The 19,742-nt window shown below is 48.2% G+C and overlaps 1 protein-coding gene across 4 annotated transcripts in view; it reads right to left on the bottom strand.

Annotated features, from left to right (window-relative positions):
* Window positions 1–2,426: 2,426 nt before the first annotated feature.
* Window positions 2,427–19,742, bottom strand: part of ADAMTS16 (ADAM metallopeptidase with thrombospondin type 1 motif 16) — a 175,371-nt gene continuing 158,055 nt past the window's right edge. Inside the window, exons 19-23 of one of the 4 annotated variants that reach the window (XM_002815404.4) lie at window positions 18,647–18,848; window positions 18,350–18,544; window positions 15,847–16,071; window positions 4,459–4,606; window positions 2,427–3,718 (exon numbers count right to left, since the gene is read on the bottom strand). In XM_002815404.4, the coding sequence (XP_002815450.2) occupies window positions 3,603–3,718; window positions 4,459–4,606; window positions 15,847–16,071; window positions 18,350–18,544; window positions 18,647–18,848 (886 nt within the window). In that variant the 3' untranslated portion in view covers window positions 2,427–3,602. Of the gene's footprint in view, window positions 3,719–3,915; window positions 4,607–15,846; window positions 16,072–18,349; window positions 18,849–19,742 lie in introns of those variants that run through there. The other 3 variants (XM_054555388.1, XM_054555387.1, XM_054555386.1) reach the window with 3 other exon arrangements.

The raw sequence follows: 19,742 nt of genomic DNA, 5'->3' as shown, positions 1-19,742 counted from the left end.
AAATACCTAGGAATACAGCTAACAAGGGAAGTGAAGCACCTCTTGAAGGAGAACTACAAACCACTTGTCAAAGAAATCTGAGATGACAGAAACAAACCATTCCATGCTCATGGATAGGAACAATCAATATCATGAAAATGGCCATACCACCCAAAGCAATTTATAGATTCAATGCTATTCCCATTAAACTACCACAGACATTTTTCACAGAATTAGAAAAAACTCTTTTAAAATTAATATAGAACCCAAAAAGAGCCCAAATAGCCAAGACAATCATAAGCAAAAAGAACAAAGCTGGAGACATCATGCTAGCCGACTTCAAACTATCTCACAAGGCTGCAGTACCAGCATGGTACTGGTACAAGGACAGACACACAGACAAATGGAACAAAATAAAGAACCCAGAAATAAGATAACAAACCTACAATTGCCTCATCTTTGACAAACCTGAAAAAACAAGCAACAAGGAAAGGAATCCCTACTTGATAAATGGTGTTGAGAGAACTGGCTAGCCATATGCAGAAAATTGAAACTGGATCCCTTCCTTACACCATATACAAAAATCAACTAAAAATGGATTAAAGACTTAAATGTAACACCCTAAACTATAAAAACCCTAGAAGAAAATCTAGGCAATACCATTCAGGACATAGGCATAGGCAATTGTAACAAAAGCAAAAATTGACGAATGGAATCTAATTAAACTAAAGAGCTTTTTCACAGCAAAAGAAACTATCATCAGAGTGAACAGACAATCTAAGAATGGAAGAAAATTTTTGCAATATATGCATCTGACAAAGGTCTAATATCCAGCATCTACAAGGAACAAATTTACAAGGAAAAAAACGAAGAACTTCATTAAAACGTGGGCAAAGCACGTGACTGGACACTTCTCAAAAGAAGACCTACACGCGGTCAACAAATAAATGAAAAAAAAGCTCAACATCATTGATCATTAGAGAAATTCAAATCAAAACCACAATAAGATACCATCTCACACCAGTCAGAATAGCTATTATTAAAACGTAAAAAAAACAACAGATGCTGGCATGGTTGTGGAGAAGAAGGAACGCTTCTACACTGTTGGTGGGAGTGTAAATGAGTTCAGCCATTGTGGAAGACAGTGTGGTGGCTCCTCAAAGACCTGGAGACAGAAATACCATTCAACCCAGAAATCTCATTACTGGGCATATACCCAAAGGAATAGAAATTGTTCCATTATAAAGACACATGCATGTGTATATTCATTGCAGCACTATTCACAATACCAAAGACATGATCAACCCACACGCCCATCAGTGATAGACTGGATAAAGAAAAGGTGATACATATACACCATGGAACACTATGCAGCCATAAAAAGGAACAAGGTCATGTCCACTGTAGGGACATGGATGGAGCTGAAAGCCATTATCCTTAGCAGACTAACGCAGGAACAGAAAACCAAATACTGCATTTCCTCACTTATAAGTGGGAGCTGAATGATGACAACACACGGACACGAGTCGGTGGGGGGGGCGGACAACACACACCGGGTCCTGTCAGACGGTGGGGGATTGGGGGAGGGAGAGCATCATGAAGAATAGCTAATGGATGCTGGGCTTAAAACCTAGGTGATGGGATGATCTGTGCAGCAAACCAGCATGGCACACGTTTACCTATGGAACAAACCTGCACGTAAGATTTCTATAATACCTGGCTTCCCACCTGGCATTATAGAAATGGCCAGACTCATAGAAAAAAAAGATTAAAATCTCACAACACACAAAAACAAAACACAGGACTCTAAGGTTATTGTCACATCGGCTGTGTGGCTGATGTCTGCTGTAATAGAACCGTAACTCTTCTCAGGATGGTAGGGTTTTGATGTAACCTATGCTTCCCGCACATGTACCCTCAAACTTAAAATAAAAGTTGGAAAAAAGAAAAGAAAAAGAAAGAAAAGAAACTCTGCTTGAGGCGCCAGGCTGCTGTCCTGTGGAATTCAAACTCGAGGCTGCAACATCAATTTTTACCATATCTCCAGCCTGCCGGCCTGCCCTCCAAATTCCAAAACTGCCAGCCTCCACAATCCTGACAGCCAATCTCTGAAAATAATTTGCTCCCCATCCCCCACCCCACCAGCCCTCTCGATGTCCTACTGGTTCTGCTTCTCTGAAGAAGCCTGACTAATACAAGTTGAGGTGGCACGGGGAGGTCCCACGTCCTTTTAATTAAATGCAGCAGGAAGCCACCATCACCAACTGCCACCATCTCCCCTGTAGCCTCCTCCTCACTCAGGGGCGCTTTCTTCTAGGCCATTTCTAGTTTTCTCCTACAGTCTAGAGCCCCATTTCTTCTGCTTTGAGACCTGTCTCATGGTATCTTTTTTCCATCCTTTGATTTCAGAAACAAACCTTGTGAAGAATCATGAGGTAGTTCAGAAGCACACTGTACCATATAAACTTTATTATAAAACTTCAGCAAATATAAATATCCAGGTGCCCCTTCGGAATGGAGCCACAGCACCGGACAGGAGAACAGCAGCGGCACTGAGGATGGCAGGGAGGGTGCCAGAGACACCGGGCAGATTCCCAGCCTAACACCCGCAGCCTGGCTTCCCACCTGGCATTACAGAAACGGCCAGACTCACCGAAGAAAAAAAAAAGATTAAAATCTCACAACACACAAAAACAAAACACAGCACTCTAAGGTTATTGTCACATCGGCTGTGTGGCTGAAGTCTGCTATAATAGAACCATAACTCTTCTCAGGATGGTAGGGTTTTGATGTAACCTATACTTCGATCTGTCATTTACAAAGAAAAGCATGAAGAAGTGGGTTTTTAAAAGGACGCTCACTTGCAAATAACTGAGAAAGATAAAACATAAAATATAAAAAATCTCTCCTTCAATGCATGAATCTGAAAGAGACGGAAGCACCTTAGCAGGAATTTCATTTTTCCCATTTCCATAGGCAAAGTCCCAAATCAGAATGCAGTCCCCTGGCCAGTGACCCTAGAGATGACGCTGGCTCCGGCAGTGGCTCCAGGTTCCTGGTAAGAGATGCTCAGCAGCTGGGGAGGAGGAGGAGGAGCCTGGGCAGCCTCCTGGAGCTCCTCTGACCTCCACTCAGGAAGTTGGTCACTCCTGATGGCTCGAGGGGCCTTCCCAGTGGGAGGGGAGGCTGGTGAACTTGGGGGTACATACTTTGTATGTTTTCCTTATTTCATGGTCTTTCTTTCTTTTTATAAGGCACCAGACATTTAGCAAGTTCAGCCCGCCTGTCTTTTTGACTTGATTTAGCTGCAATACAGGCAGCGGTGAGTGCTGCCTCTCCCGTTGTGGAGCCTGCCTTCTGACTCATGAGCCACAGCTCCGACTGCCAGGGTGCCACATTTCAGCCTAACAGGAGAGGCTGTGTGCATGGGGACACAGGTTTGCACCCAGGCTCATAGTGAAACATACATACATACATACACTCCTGGTCAAAGAGCCTAACACGGTTTTCTTCTTTTGGCTTTGATCTTCCTTGGATGTATTCCGACGTAGATTGCACAGCTCATTTGTGGGAAATTTCTCTGCCACGCAGGCACTTTCTCTGCTATGGAAAGCGGTCCTGACTCACAAGTTGGACTTAGAGCAAGTCTTGCAGCACTGCTTGCCATAGAACTTGTGGCTGCACATCCCGTGCTGGGGTACCAGGTAGCACCAGTGGAAGTAGTCTTTGCAGAAGGCATCTGAAAATGAGCAGAGCTGCATTACTCAGGATCCCGAGCGCAGTGACTGATGTTGCCAGCTAATAGCTCTGTCTGGCAAATAAAAGCACATTTGTCATGCTCCGTGGCTGCTGCACAGAGGCAGCCCCCAGGTCTGATGGGGGTCCTGTGGAACCCATTATTTTCACAAGACCCTTCTTGGAAGTTTCCTGCAAAACTGAAATTTTCTTCTTGTGCTGAACCCACTCACTCAACCACGCATCTACCCATTGGAGCCTCTGTTGACTGAATTTCAATTCTCCAATTCTCTGGTTGAGCCAAACCACTCGCCTTCCTCGAGCCACATTCTCTCTCAGAATAGCCTTAACAGGCGCCCAGCCATCTGTCTCTGCAATGCTGGGGGATTTTGTGTGTGCACAGGGATGGCATTTAGAGGGCACCCAGTGAATAAGGGAGGCTTTTGTTTATCCTAGGGAGAAAAGCTGCTTTAGTTAAGACTGCTTTCTTTAAATAAAGTGAACAGCATTGATATAGGAAAGAAGTCATGCTTAAGTCACTACCATCTATGTTGTCCTGGGGCGTCATGAGAGGCAGCAGGGTCTGCTCTATGGACCTTTTCATTGTAAAACTGGAGAAGATGCAAAGAAAGAAAAGGTAGATCAGACGCAAGATCCTAACTCCAGGCCCTCCAAGGAGCTGCTCTAGAAACCTGACATTCCAGCCCCATGCCCAGGTCATGCCGAGGGGTCCCATGCACTCACCTTTCTTCTCTGCAATGGGGCAGAAGTGAGTGTTGCAGGCCAGGGAGGCCGAAGGCTTCTGGTGCAGGAGGCAGCCTGAGGCTGGCCGGCCCCCGGCCAGGCACTGCACGGACCTCGTCTGAACGCCACCCCCACAGCTGGCTGTGCACTGTGAGAGCAACACACACATGTCACCATGGCCCCAGGCTCTCAGGCACCTGGTCAAACTTGGTGTGCCCACCTTTCTAAAAGTCCTGCTGCTGCAGGCCAGTGAGGGAAGAGTGCCTCGCAGAGGCAGGTGGAGTTATGGTTGGCCACGATGTGCGCGAGTGAGCACGGTCCCTGCTCACCTTTTCCAGAAGCAAGCACTAGGCATGCGTTGGGCCAGGCCTCTAGCAGAGCATTCCAAACCAACCAGCTGACATAGCTCCTGGAACCCTTCCTGTTGTTCAGATACAAGACAGCCTTGAGCGGTGACAGGACTTGCTCAGGCTGGGATTTGAACCGCTAGAGTTAGATTCTACGGTCTCAACAGAGGGTTCCTGGGCTTTGTGGGGGCTGAATTCACTTTTTAAAAAAGTAAGTATACTGCCAGGCACGGTGGCTCATGCCTGTAATCCCAGCACTTTGGGAGGCTGAGGCGGGTGGATCACCTGAGGTCAGGAGTTCGAGATCAGCCTGGGCAACATGGTGAAACCCCGTCTCTATTAAAAATACAAAAAAAATTAGCTGGGCCTGGTGGTGGGCACCTGTAATCCCAGCTACTTGGGAGGCTGAGGCATGAGAATCGCCTGAACCTGGGAGGCAGAGGTTGCAGTGAGCTGAGATCATGCCACAGAACTTCAGCCTGGGCAACAAGAGCAAAACTCCATCTCAAAAATAAATAAATAAATAAATAAATAAATAAATAAATAAATAAGTATACTGATTTAAAAAGCTGATATTCATTGATTGGCATGTTATCTCCTCAAATTACAGGCAGCAAGGAAGAACAAACTTAGATCCCCCTGCCAATAAAGTTACCTACAAGTTATCCTTCTGATTGAAAAACATGAAAAGACTTAACATCTTGGTTTCTACTTATGGTATTTCAGAGAACACGGTTGCTGATGTTACCATCTGGGACCTGGCGCAAAGGTACTTACTTCCCTAACTCTTGTCCCCAGGGCCAGCCCTTGTCACTGCTGGTTGGGGTAACCCCTCATTTCCTCTTGCCTCTGCATTTGAAAGCACCGCCCCCTCCACCCAGACCATTTGAGGTGGTCTGTCTGTCTACAACTGTGAGTGGCTGGCCAAAATTAATCTCAGGTATGGATAGAAGGAGAAGTGTCTGGAAGTCTAGAGTATTTTTGAGTGTGTCAACGATGGTTGCATGGCCACAAGGAAACTGGTGCATATCTGGGGATACCAGGCTTGTTCTCTGAGCCTAGTGTGAAAGAAGTAGTGCCCTTCAGGGAATGCCCTTGCCAAGCCACCCTTTCTGGTGGTCTGACGGGGAGACGCTTGACAAGCCAATCTTTACAGTGGCACCATCACCCACATTCCCAGGCCCCTGATGCATGAGGGTGGGCACTGCCAGCTGCTGGGGCTTATTTTGCTAAGGTGTTGGCATCCTATTGAGGCTCCCCCAATACTTGGAGTATCAACAGCACAAGGAGAGAGAGGGAAGGAAGGGAGTGAGCTCAGTTAGATTATCTTTCATGAGCTGGCATAATGCACACGCCACAGAACACGAGCAGGATCTCAGGATCAACCACTGCAAATAAATCAGAGGTTAGGCAACTAAAGAGACAGAGACACTGGAATCTGTGATTGAGTCATTTGAAAAATAAAACTACCCACTGTCTAGACTAAATCATGTAAATTGTGCTCAAATGAGGTTAGGGTTGGAATATGTTGAAAATGTAAGCAATTAAAGGAGCACCTGCAAGAAGATTGGGTCAGATAACATTTTGGAAGTTCTGGCGCATGGTGGGCGAACAAAACCACAAAACTGTTGCTTTAAAATGCAAGGATCACACTGTGAAAAACTGGGGACATGCATGACTCCCTTTGCTGCCCCAAACCTACAAAAGAGTATGTCAGAGACCATTCCAGCAAGTGAAGGCATCAGGCCTGGGGCTGGTTCTCCACAGCCCAAACCAGCCTGCAAGTGAACAATCAGGGACTGAAACTTTCTGGGACCTCCTACAATCAGAGCTTGGCAAAGTGACTTAAATCGCTGGGGACTGGATTCAGTGATGGAGCAAGTCAAACATCTTTATCTGCCCATTAAAAAGAGAAAAGTTGGAGACACAAATGGCCCTGAAAGTCACAAGCTGAAACTGTGTTTTTCCCCTTTGGATGAAGAATGGCTGAGCCCCTGAGCATGTGTCTGGAACATATCTGGGAGGCTTACTCCCTTTGCTTCAAACCCAATTTTAGCAAAAGTTGTCAACAATATATGACTATGGAAAGTAGAAAAAAATAATGTGGGGAGATTCACATTTGATTTCAGAATTATCAGGGTCACAAGGATAGAGCCAGATGTTGCCCATCACTTATTACATCTTTCTGAACATTCTGCAGAACCACATTTCTGCCTTTTTTCTCTGCTGTCTGCATTCCAGACACCCTCTTAGCTCACACAGTGCGCCGAGAACCTTGGGGCTGTGGTCACCCTGCTGAGACAGCAGGTCACAGGAACTCTTTGGTCACATCCACATCCATCAGTGTCCACAACATCTTTTGTTTCTTGAGTTAGATTTATTTTATGATAAGCGGCTCAGGCAGAATTCCATTCTTGCTTAAGATATGCCTCAATTAGAAATCAAGAGATCTAGCCATTGGTTTTTTTTTTTTTTGTACCATTTAAACAGTTCCAAAATAATTAATATGTGGTTTGATTCATTTTTGTCACTGATTCACTTATTCAGCAGATTTTAGTCACTGATATGGTTTGGCTGTGTCCCTACCCAAATCACATCTTGAACTGTAGTTCCCATAATGCCTAAGTGTCATAATCCCATAATCTCCATATGACCAGGAGGGCAGTAACCGAATCACGGGGGCAATTACCCCCATGCTGTTCTTGTGATAGTAAGTGAGTGAATTCTCATGAGATCTGATGGTTTTGTAAGGGGCTTTTCCCCCTTTCCTCAGCACTTCTCCTTGCTGCTGTCATGTGAAGAAGGACGTGTTTGCTTCCCATTCCACCATGATTGTAAGTTTCCTGAGGCTTCTCCAGTCCTGCGGAACTGTGAGTCAATTAAACCTCTTTCCTTTATAAACTGACCATCTCAGGTGTCTTCATTAGCATCGTGAGAACAGGCTAATACAATCGCCCACCTTCCCAGTACCAGGCACTGTTCTAGGCACTTGACATAAGTGATGAACACAATCGACTTGGCCCCAAGCTTTAGGACAGTTGCAAAACCTTGCTACTCACAGTGAGGTTCTTGGCCCAGCCACAGGAGCCTGGGGGGAAGCTTGTTATCAGGGCCAACTCTCAGCATCCCTGCTTCCAAGACGCACAGTGTCAGAATCTGTGCCATTCCCAGATGACTCCTACGCACAGGAGGTGTGAGAAGCACTAGTCCACAGAGTTTTACAATTCCCCGTGAAAAAATTCATGGGGAAAAAAAGCTTCCACATTTCTCAAACTTTTCATTTCTTTACGTAAGATGAAAGAAAGATGTTCAGCTGCACATTTTGAAAACATTTTGAATGGATAAAGATGGTGATATACTAGGAGATGAAAAAGAAGAAACCTGAAAATGTTTATTCACTTTTCATTCCAGGAAGAAAAAAATCCAAGTTGTTCCTCAGTCTCCCAAATATGATGGCTTAAAACTCAGCACAGCCATTTAGAATTCACCTTCCAGGCATTCCCTTGGCGACTTCCAAACAGATGGATCCTAAAAATCACCTGGAGCCTTGACAATCACATAGACTCCTGCAGGGCAGAGCTCATCTCTCAAACAAAGGGAACAGAAAATAAACAAATACATGCTAATTCCTGGAGGCCACAGGCTTCACACATTTATTTTCTTACTGTGAAGTCTCTCCTGAGAGGCCTGCTCTAAGTCCCTCTCTTTATTCACCTTCCTCCTGAGGGCCTTGGTGTGCTCTCTCTCTCCCAGCTTAGAGCTTCTGCCCTGTAACTTTCCACTATTCCAGGACCAAATGTCCATGCTCATTTCAGGATGGGACGGCAGAGACCTCAATGGCCTCATTCACAGAAACCTCTGCTGTCCACATAACCGACGTTGTGAATTTTTGTACAAATCCCACTGGTTACAAATATAAACTCCCTCAAACCCAGGAGGTGTACATGGTGACCTTCTCTATCCAGCAGCAGGCCGGTTCTTGTTTTTCTGGGCACCACATAATTTTGGAAGATGATGACAGCAGATTTAGTGTGGAATTATCAGAGGTGGGAGACTAGATCAGGGTTCAGGGGATAACCCTGGGATGGACTGCGCAGCGTTCACCCAGCCTCATCGGTTGAGATCTCCATGCACTCTGTGTGTGTTTGTGTACCCATGCAGGCACACGTGTGCTCCTGTGTACACTGGGTGCAGAATGCAGTCTTACGCAGTCTTAATTGCCACGGTGGAAAATCAAATGCATTCTCTGACATGGCTGCTGCCCCTCAGTGCCCATGAGTTTCCAAATCAGTGTGTGCACTGTCCTGGTCACAAACTGACCAAATTGTGGGGAGCTCCCAGAATGAGCCAGGGCCCCCCCACACTGCCCAGCACTGAGGGCACACCCCGTCTCTGCATGTGGGGTCAGTGTCCAACAGGTGATCGCACGCAAGCCATTCCCAGACCAAATTAGCGTGGGAACAACCTGACACTAAGCCCAAATGATTGCAGTGATTTAAATCAGTCCTGCGCTGCCCTGCACTGGGAAGTGTGAAGATAAGCAAAACATTTAAATCAACAGAAATCCTGCAGACCAAATAACAGGAACGGCGATCTTTAGACTGTCACAAGAATAAGCCTGTCTGGTGGCAAAGTTCAGCCAGGCCCGGGCCATTCATTACCGTCTGACAATTTCCCACAGTGTGAAGGCGGAGACTTGGGCCCAAGTGCTACGGTAAACACTGCACTTTCAGCCATTACCACCCCCAGGAAAAGTTACAACCTCAGAACACAGCAGATGAATCATGGTGGATAAAGACTTCAGCCAGCTTATGGTAAAAATGACTTAGACAAACAGATTGAGTATCTCAGACCAGCAACAGCTATTAAAGATGCAGTTTAGGCTTTAGATGTATTTTAGGGTATACGTTAAATAATGATAAAGCTTGTTTTCCACTTTCTAAATTTGCCTGAAGTCTCTGCAGTAAGCAGGAGGGTGGTGAACGTGGGCTTGGCAGCCAGAGGTTAGGGTTCAGTTTCAGGGTCCTCAGTTTCCTCTTTGTCCCTGACCCACATTTCTCACAGACAGAGAAGGCAAAGTGTCTGCCTGAGAAATGCCTCGACTCAGCTGCCTAGCTCACTTGCTGCTTCACCTGACTCAAAAGACAGCAGACTCAGAAGAAAACGAAAGGAAGGGGGCTGGGTGCAGTGGCTCATGCCTGTAATCCCAGCACTTTGGGATGCTGAGGTGGGCAAATCACCTGAGGTCAGGAGTTCGAGACCAGCCAGGCCAACATGTCTCTACTAAAAATACAAAAATTAGTCTCTACTAAAAATACAAAAATTAGCTGGGATTGGTGGTGCACACCTGTAATCCCAGCTACCTGGGAGGCTGAGGCAGGAGAATCATATGAACCTGGAAGGTGGAGGTTGCAGTGAGCTGAGATTGCACCACTGCACTACAGCCTGGGTGACAAGAGCAAAACTCTGTCTCAAAAAAAAAAAAAAAAAGAGAGAGAAAATGACAGGTTTTCTGGGCAAAGTTTGTAGCTACTGATATTTTTTGTCCATTTAAAATAGGACTTGCTTGCAAAGGATAGAGTTCAAATGCCCCAATAATTTAATTTCAATTATTTATTTCTAATGGGAATACTTTTGGGGGAGGGGTTCATGGATTTCTAAATGAAAAAGCTTCATCTGGTTTGGAGGTAAACGACGCAGAGGTGGAGCTGGCCCACAACCCGGGGAAGCATGCAGAGCTGGGGAGAGCTCTTTACGAGCTGCTTCTCCCCGGGTTCCCAGTCCCTGTAGAGCTCAGGGACTGGGACCAAAAATTCTGTGGAGAAATAAAGAAATACAGCTGCAGACAGGCTCGGACACTACGGTTTTTAAAGAAGCGAACCTATGGCCGGGTGCAGTGGCTCACGCCTGTAATCCCAGCACTTTGGGAGGCTGAGGTGAGTGGATTACAAGGTCAGGAGATCGAGACCATCCTGGCCAACATGGTGAAACCCCATCTCTACTAAAAAATACAAAAATTAGCTGGGTGTGGTGGCATGCACCTGTAGTCCCAGCTACTCAGGGGGCTGAGACAGGAGGATCACTTGAACTGGGGAAGCGGAAATTACAGTGAGCCAAGATCACCCCACTGCACTCCAGCCTGGTGACAGAGCAAGGCTCCATCTCAAAAGAAAAAAAAAAAAGAAGCGAACTGATACACAGCAACGCCGTCTCATACATGCACACCCAGAGCTCCAGCAAGCGGAGTGAAGGGTTGTGTCATTTGGAGGGGATTTTGAGCTGGTTTTATTTTAGTAAAATTTTAGCTAATACCGAAAAAAGATTCCAGGGTGGATTAAATTGGTTCAGATAAATATTTGTTTGTTTCCTTTAGATTTAGATAAAACAATAAGAATTTTTTTTTTTTTTTTTTTTTTTTGCCTATGTCAAACTCGCCTGGTTCATTGCAGCTTCCCGTGCAGGGCTGGGTTTAACTTGGCGGATGCTGATTTTAGGTCTCGGTGGGTGGTGGGTGTGAGTGATGCCAGAGGCTTGCAGAGTTGGGGCTACTCCGGTTCAGGGGGAGTCAGGAAGGCCGAGAGTAGAAGAGCCAGCAAGTCCCTCACTTCTCAATGTCCTGGCCACAGGGGCTGCGAGGCACAGGGCCCTCAGGTCTTGATTCTGTGTCTCTTGCTTGACACGGAAGGAGTCCAAGTGCCAGAAGAAGCCACGGGCATTCAGTGAGATCCAGCCCCTGCTGCTCACATAGCCCTGGTCCTCGTGGCTCTGGGCTAGGGCTCTGCAGCATATAAAGTGAAAGAAGACACTTGCCCTCAGGCAGCTGACCCTCTCTGGGGTCAGGAACAGACACAATGAGGCAAGGACACAAACAACACCCATGTGAGTTCCCTGGGGCTGCTGTAATAATTGCTACAAACTAGGGGCTCCAAATAACAGAAATTTATTCTTTCACAGTTTAGGACGCCAGAAATCCAAAATTAAGGTATGAGCAGCAGAGGTGGTTCCTCCTGGAGGTTGAGGGAGGGTCCGTCATGCCTGGTCCAGAATCTGGTGGTGCCGGCAGTTCTCGGTGTTCTTTGTCATATGGGCACCACTCCGATGCCTGCCTCTGTCACCCATCACACAGCCAGTGCCACCCACCACTTGCTCCCCAGGTGAGGCGTCTCTGTGTCTTCCTGTGATCTTCTCACGAGGACAGCCAGTCTTTGGGTTGGTGCCCACTCTAATCCAGGATGATGTCAGCCCAGGTAGTTACGTCTGCATCTATTTCCAATAAGTCTACATTCTGAGGTCGTGGGTGGACATGAGTTTTGGAGACATTACTCAGCGCAGGACGCTGCCAATGAGACACAGTGTGGGGTCCCTCTCCAGAAGAGAGATGACCAGTGGCGGGCTGGAAGTGGCCACAGAAAAGGGAATTGGGGGCTAGGAAGGATGAGAGATTGGCTGTGCAGTGTGGGTGGGGTCCTACGAGCTACAGGATGGTGGACATGAGAGGAGAGACACAGGCTTGGGGAGAGCTGGTCACCATCAGGGACCAATGGCTCCATCTGACCAAGCATTTGGGGGATGCTTGGTTGCTGAGCTCAGCCTCCCTTGTTCACACTTTGACCCCGGCTGCCCCACAGGCACCTGCACTGATTTCTGTTCCAGGACAGGCTGTGCAGGCAGGGAGCCCTCTGCCTATGGAGTGGCCTATGGTGGGTTTTGCCCCACTGGCAGGTCAGCCTCAGGAATTCTTCAATCCTTAAAAACCCAATCAAATTCGTTACTAGGGCACCTGGCCACCTGACCGGGATGTGAACTGTGCATGACTCTTTATGAGCTCGTCTGGCCACATTCCGTTTGCTTTTTCTGGCAGTGCCTCTCCCTCTTCTGATCACATGCACACACATACACACACACCCGAGGACATGGCCTGGATCTCCTAAACCCACACACGCACTCTCCAGCCCACCCCAAACCAGCCGTGTGCTTGGGTGTGTCTGTTTCCACTTGCATTATGGGTCAGCAGCCAGGAAGCACATGGTTGGCCAGTGAGGGTTACCTTTGGCTTTTAAAGATGACACTGTCACAAACAGGTCTCTCAACAGATGCACAGTATCCATGGACAATGAAAGAAAAACCCCAGACAAGTGTGTGCTTTGATGGTCTGTGCTGCAGGAGGAAACTTCTCTAAAGACGGAATATTAGTAGCTGCCGGGACCCGCTCATTGAATTTGCCTTTCCTTTAAAAATCGCCATTCAGCAAGCATTTCCTGAATACTTAGTATGGGTTAGGGGCATGGCTGGCATATATATGGTATATCAAAGACAGTGAGCCCTCCTTATCTGTGGGTTGCACATCCCTGAAATCAACCAACCAAATCAACCAACTGCAGATCAAAAATGTTTGAAAAAAAAAATTTCACAAAATTCCAAAAAGCGCACCACTTACTACATTGACTCCACGAGAATGAAGAGGTGTGCAGCCTTGTATTAGGCATTATTAACAATCCAGAGATGGCTTCAGCCACCTGGAGGATGTGTGTAGGCTGCATGCAAATCCTGTGCCATCTTCTGTCAGGAACTTGTGCATCCTGAGATTTTGGTATCCAGTTCCCATAGACAGAGACGGATGACTGTATATATGGTTTATGCATGTGTGTGTGAGTTCGTATGTGTGTGAATATGCACACTTGTAAATATATATAATTACATGTAAAACACGTAGCATAACAAAGCAATCTGGATAAACATCATTCTTGATGGTTTTCATGTGATCCAATCTGCTTATTTTTTTTTTTTTTGAGACGGAGTCTCTCTCTGTTGCCCAGACTGGAGTGCAGTGGTGCCATCCAGGCCCACTGCAACCTCTGCCTCCTGGGTTCAAGCAATTCTCCTGTTTCAGCCTCCTGAGTAGCTGGGATTACAGGCATGCACCACCACATCCAGTTAATTTTTGTATTTTTTAGTAGAGACGGGGTTTCACCATGTTGAGCAGGCTGGTCTCAAACTCCTGACCTTAAGGGATCCATGTGCCTCAGCCTCCCAAAGTGCTGGGATTACAGGGATCCTATCTGCTTTTGAGCAGCCTTGATCTATGCTGGCCTTACTAGGCCTGGGGCCCACAATGGGATGGGAAGCGTGTCCAGGCAGCTGTCTGTTTTCTGTCCATACTTCCTTTTAGCGCAGGCCCTGAGGGAGGTTGAGGGTGTGAGGTGCTCCCTGGGAGGATGCTCCCTCCTCCTTGGGATGGGCTTGTTATGCTGAGAGCTCACAGCAACACCTGGTACAGTGCAGGGGGACCCAGAACAGGTTGGCCTGAAGAGGTGGATGAGTGGGCAAACCGGGAAGAGGACTCTTGGGAGAGGCCAAGCAGGGACTTCTCTGTGGACAGTGGCAAGAGGTGGGCAGAGGGGGAAGGCTGTACGTACACTGTGGATAGGGTTATTCCTATGGCACCAGGCAGCACACTGATCACTTGGGAAATGTCTTTGGAGACAGGCAAAGACCTGTGAAAGTTTTTCTGAATGACAGAGCGCAGGCCACAGCCCAGTGGCCTCTGGAATCAGATGCTGGAAACCATGGAGGCCTAGCTGGAGGCTGCAGGAAAGGCTTTGGTGATGGGTGTCTTGGTGGCACGATCAATGTAGGATTTCACCTTGGGTGTGCCACCTGTTACGGTCATGCAACCCTGGCTGGGGGCGGAGGTGTTTTGATGAGGTGGGAAGCAGAAGCACATGCATGAGGTGATTGTCATTTGCTTTTTAGCAACCAGCATTCAGCCCCTATGACAACAGGCTTCGACTGGGTCTTTGTTCTGCTGCCCTCGCCCAGGAAATGCAACCTCTGTCTGCCTCCTAGAAGTGCGGATATAGAGCAGAGGGCCCTGGGCAGGACCATGGCTAGGACCCAAGGACTCCAGTGCAGTGACTATTCTCCGAAGCCAAATGACACATGTGGACCCCATCGAGCAGGTGAGCTTACACCTCTCACTAGCGCTGTGGGGGCTGACTCTGTGCCTCAGTTGCCTCATCTGTGAAATAGGGATGATAATGTTACCCCCTTAGAGGGTTAATAGGAGAGAGAAAGGAATTGACTCAGAGCAGCGCCAGCACACAGGGCTCTCCACGGTGGCTAGCTGTTGTCCCTGCACTTATTCCGGTTCATTCCGCTGTGGCACCCAGTTAGGGACCCACATGGAGATGCGCAAGACAGTGAGAGAGTGCATGTAGGGGCTGTTGCCACACACAGTCATTCCTATTCCCTTCCGCCTGCTTCCTTCCACCTCCATCTCTCCAAAAGGAGAGAATCAGAGCCAGGGCCTCTGCGCAGGCAGAGGGCCTCTGTGTAAATTGGAAAGAGGCTCACTCTCCCAGCCAAGAGATGGGAAAAGGAGACCAGATAAAGCGCCACTCTGCCGGGCAGCCACGAGCCAGTGCACATGCTTGCGGTGTGCTGCAGAGAAAGCATACCGCAGAGTGTCAGCCTTCGGAACTCCTAAGGGGTCTGGGCCCACCCCGACCCGAAAGCAGAAATGCCAGCAGCATCATGGGGGTGGAGGGAGGCGCCGGCACAGACGAGGAGGAACACAGAAACAAAGACCCCGAGGAAGGAACCCCCGCTCCATGGTGGGCGTGAGGCTGCTAGGGACCCGATCAGGAAACAGTGAGGGCTGAGGGTGGGCTGAAAAGAACTGTAAACTTACAACCACCTATTTATGCCAGGGCTCACATTCCTTTCCTGTTCACACTCATCTCTGGGGAATTCAGCCCAGATTTTACCCAAAGCATTGCATTTCCTTATACTTAATTGGGTGACATTTAGAGGAAAACACATGTGCCCTAAAAGATTCAGCAACACTTGGAGACCATCCTCAGAAAGCCACACCCACACCCAGGAACCAGGCCACCCGCACATGCTCTGGAAAGAAAACCTCATGCAGTAGCTTGGCCAGCTTTGGGGAAAACACCCTTGCAGAAGCATCCCCGGGAGCCAGCTGCCAACCCCAGGCCAAGCTGTGCTCGCTCACTCTCCAGGAACCGAGGGCCTCCCCTACCTGAGACCAGGGTGAGGCAAACCAGCTGCCCCTCGAGGGTCCCGCAGCAGCAAATGGGGGGTGCTTGGGGCATGGAAGCAGGGCGCAGGCACGTTCCAGCTCCAGGCTGGGCTTCGGCAAATGCGAGCACTTCTTTGAGGCCAGCTCTCTATACTTTCCAGAAACATACTTTTCAGCACATTTTAAGAATCTTTTCTGTGTTCCTCTTTCACATGTCACAGAGCACTAAAAATAAGAGAACAAAAGATGTCAGTGAAAAAAATCTCTTTTTGCAAAATCTGTGGGTTAAAATATCAGAGATATCCGCTTGAACATTTATATAAGTGTGAACATTCAGTGAAAATTATTGGACCTTAGCATTTTTAAGAGACATTATAGAATCTATCATTAAAAATAAGAGGACCTTGAGGTCATAGTGGCGCAGCATCATGGGGCATAAGTAGGGGCGGGGCAGTCAGAAACTATGAAGGGAGTAATTCTAAAGCTACCATTTCACTGGAAAATTAAAATGCTGGGCTGTCACTGATATCGGAGCATACTGAAACTTAATACATAAGTACATGTGGTAACTACCACGGCTCCATGGATTAACCCACCCAACTGCAGTGATGTTGGCCCCTAAAGCTGGGGCAGGTAGAAGAAACTCAGGGCTCACAATCTTCCCTAGGCATCTGAGTGCTGCCTGTGAGGAAAGGAAGCGTGTATGGAGAGCAAATCCCTTAGCTCCCTGCTAAGGTAGGCTCTAAGCTTGAGCTGCTCCAGTTGCACACACCCTGGCTTGTGCAGAGGTGCCCTGTGCAAACCAGCAGGCCAGGCAGGAGGCTGCAGCCCCCACTTGCAGGGAGAACACACAGGAGCAAGGCACACTGTCTCACCACAGACTGGGTACGGAGGGTCTCTGGGACAGAGGTCCCGGCCCCTGGAGTTGCTGTCTCCTGCTGGGGTAGAGCGGACGATGCTGTGCAGCTCCAATGGACCTCTGGCTGAAGTGCCCCCAGGTTTCCCAGCAGAGGAGCCCAGGTGGCAACATCTGCCCAGGTCCTGACCTCGCACTGGCACCTTTAGGCTTACGGGTGTGCTTTTTGTGCATCCTGATCGAAGATAGAGAGGACTTGGAACACTCCTCTTGGTTGCTCGCTGATCCAGGCCTAAGAGAGAAGCTCTGACGTGTGTGTGTGTATGGTGTGGGATGTGTGTGTGTGTGTGTGGTGTGGGATGTGTGTGTGTGTGGTGTGGGATGTGTGTGTGTGTGGTGTGGGATGTGTGTGTGTGTGGTGTGGGATGTGTGTGTGTATGTATTAAATTTCAGGGCGAGAACTTTCTACCTGGACACAGCCCATAGATTATGTAGCCCACGTCGCTTATTTTCTGTAGACTCTGCCTCCAGGGATATGCACCCAGGGATGTGTCTTTTCCAATGACAGTGCATTCAGTTCTGTGGGACACTCATTCCTACCCTCCAGGTGAAAGAGGACCTGAAGTGCATTGTTAGCAATGGCAAGCTCACTTAAGCGAGCAAGGGTGTTCTTATTTTTTAGTAACAAACTGAAACAGTCTCAACAGGATTCAATGCCTTGCTTGGCACTTCCTACCAATCTGAACAAAGAAGGCATCGTTTGAGGGTGGAGAAAACGCAATGCCTGATGAGATCCGGGTCCCTCCCTGAGGACCGTGGGATCAGGGAGGAGCTTTCGTCCCACAGCTGCTGTGGCAATGCAGAGGCGCAGCTCTGGGTTACGGTGATCTCTCAATACCCCGTTCAGACAGGTTCATGCTTGGCTGGTGGTGCTGTTACCACTCTGTGGGGTGTAAGATTTCCAAAGTGCTTTTGGAACCACTTGATCCAAAGCTAGTCATGAAACCATCAGTATTCCAAACTCATGATTCCAACGTTATTCCCATAATGAAGGGCTCCAGGACAGCTCCTGAATGGTGTAGAGGAAAGGGCTTCCCAGCCTCCTGCAGCAACAGGTGATCGATTTCAACAAAACTAACAGGAGAGTTTCCTTTCACAAATAGAACAGCTGCCCCGGAAACTTGTCTCAGGAAATGGGTACTATTTCTTCCCAAGCAACCCATGTTCTTCCTGCTCTCCAGGAGCCACACATTTCCTGGAATGTGGCTACACCTGCCCAGGAGTTAGCTGAGTCTCCAGGGCCCCGTTGTCAGTGAGATGAGTGAACCCCTATTCTCACGCTCACACCCCCTCAACCCTCTCTTCCTCTGCTCCACGCTGGACCAGTGATGATGACATGGACACCACTGTGTGATTTGCTCCCAGGACACGATTCAGAAGCCAAAGGAGATTAAGCAACCCCATGAAGTTGACGGAAGCTGAGAGGGTGGTCCGAAGCTGGCGGACCAGAAACTTGGCAGTGCAAGGAAGCCAAGAAGAGATAAAAAGGGAGAAGACAGAGGAGTGGGAAGAGAAAAACCAGGAGAGATGAGGCAGTCCCGAGGGGAGAGCTGGTCAATCTCGCTCCCCCGAGACCAGTGCACCTACCTGGGACCAGGCGGACACCAGCCACTGCAGCTTCTTGGGCTTGTGGCAGCGCTGAAGCAGACAGGCTTCATGCATCCTGGGCTTGGGTTCTGAGGTGCAGACAGCATCGGGCAGCAGTTGTGCTCTGGCTGAGGGGTTGGTGCTCTTACAGGCCACTGCCCGCTTCCTCCACCCCTTCCCACAGGTGTGTGAGCACTGCACAGAACAGTCAGGATCAGGACCCAGTGAGGGCCATGTACAACACAGCAGATCATGCAGGGGCCCTGCTGCCGCCCATGCCAACCCCGCCCTGGTTACCTCTGCCCAGGGCCCAGTGCTCCATGCGGGTGGGCAGCTCTGAGAGTTGCAGGCCTGCCTGCTGGAGGGAGCAGGCTGAGGGCACAGGCTGGCCGGGACTGGCTTCGAGTCATAGTGCACCCGCCGTGTGCACTGCACGAGGCGGCTCTGGGCACCCCCGCCACACGTCCGACTGCAGGCACTCCAGTTCCCCACGGACCAGCTGGGCAGGGACAAAGAGATCTCGGTGAGGGATGGCTCCATCACTCTGATAGAAGCGGCCCCACATCTGATGTGGAGGTGGCTGCGCGATTTCCCAGCCATGGTTGTGTGTGTGCAGTTATTTTCAGTTCCACCTTTCCCGGGTGAGAATTCCTACCGGGGTGTCCTTGCCCCTGCTGTTTCTCACCTCCCTGATCCTGATTCATGCTCCACCATTCTTTCCCTTCCTCTGGCTTTTGGGTTCCAGTGGACTTGGAAAGAACCCTATTCGGCACAGTGTGTCTGTTCTCTTCTTTTTTAAAAAATGCAAAATTTCAAGCATATAAAAAATAAAACACTCTGGTTTCCTGTCCACTCAGCTTTCACAATTTTCAGTGTATGCCCCCAAGCCCTACAGCATTTTGAAGGTGATTCCAGATATGGAAACATCTCAGTATGCATCTCTAAAAAATAAGGATTTTAAAAAATATAACCGTAATATCATCATAACATCTACAGCATTAACGATTCGTTAACATCCCTGAAGGGCTAGTGTTCCAATTCCCAGCTGTGTCGTTAATATCATAATTTAATATGTTTGTTTGAGGAATCCAAATAAAGTCCAGATTGTGCAACAGATTCACATCTTCTCTTTTAGTCTTTAGGCTTTCCCTTAAATTTTGTTTATTTTTATGTTCAATGTATTTGTTAAAGAAACCAGATCTTTCCCTTACTGAGTCTTCCACAGGGTGTTTTGCTGATTACAGGATTCTTGGAATTACATCTCTGTGGTGTTGGTTCTTGTGTTCCCCTGTCCTCTATTTTTAATTCTTTAGTGGTTGGTTCTAGAGGCTTCTTCAGATTCTGGTTCTACTTTCTCACATGATTATTGTGTAAGTGATCATGCATTCTTCCA

Source organism: Pongo abelii, chromosome 4, assembly GCF_028885655.2.
Source record: "Pongo abelii isolate AG06213 chromosome 4, NHGRI_mPonAbe1-v2.0_pri, whole genome shotgun sequence".
NCBI lineage: Eukaryota > Metazoa > Chordata > Mammalia > Primates > Hominidae > Pongo > Pongo abelii.
The sequence above is the reverse complement of the archived record's forward strand: the minus strand, read 5'-3'. Positions and strand labels throughout refer to the sequence as shown.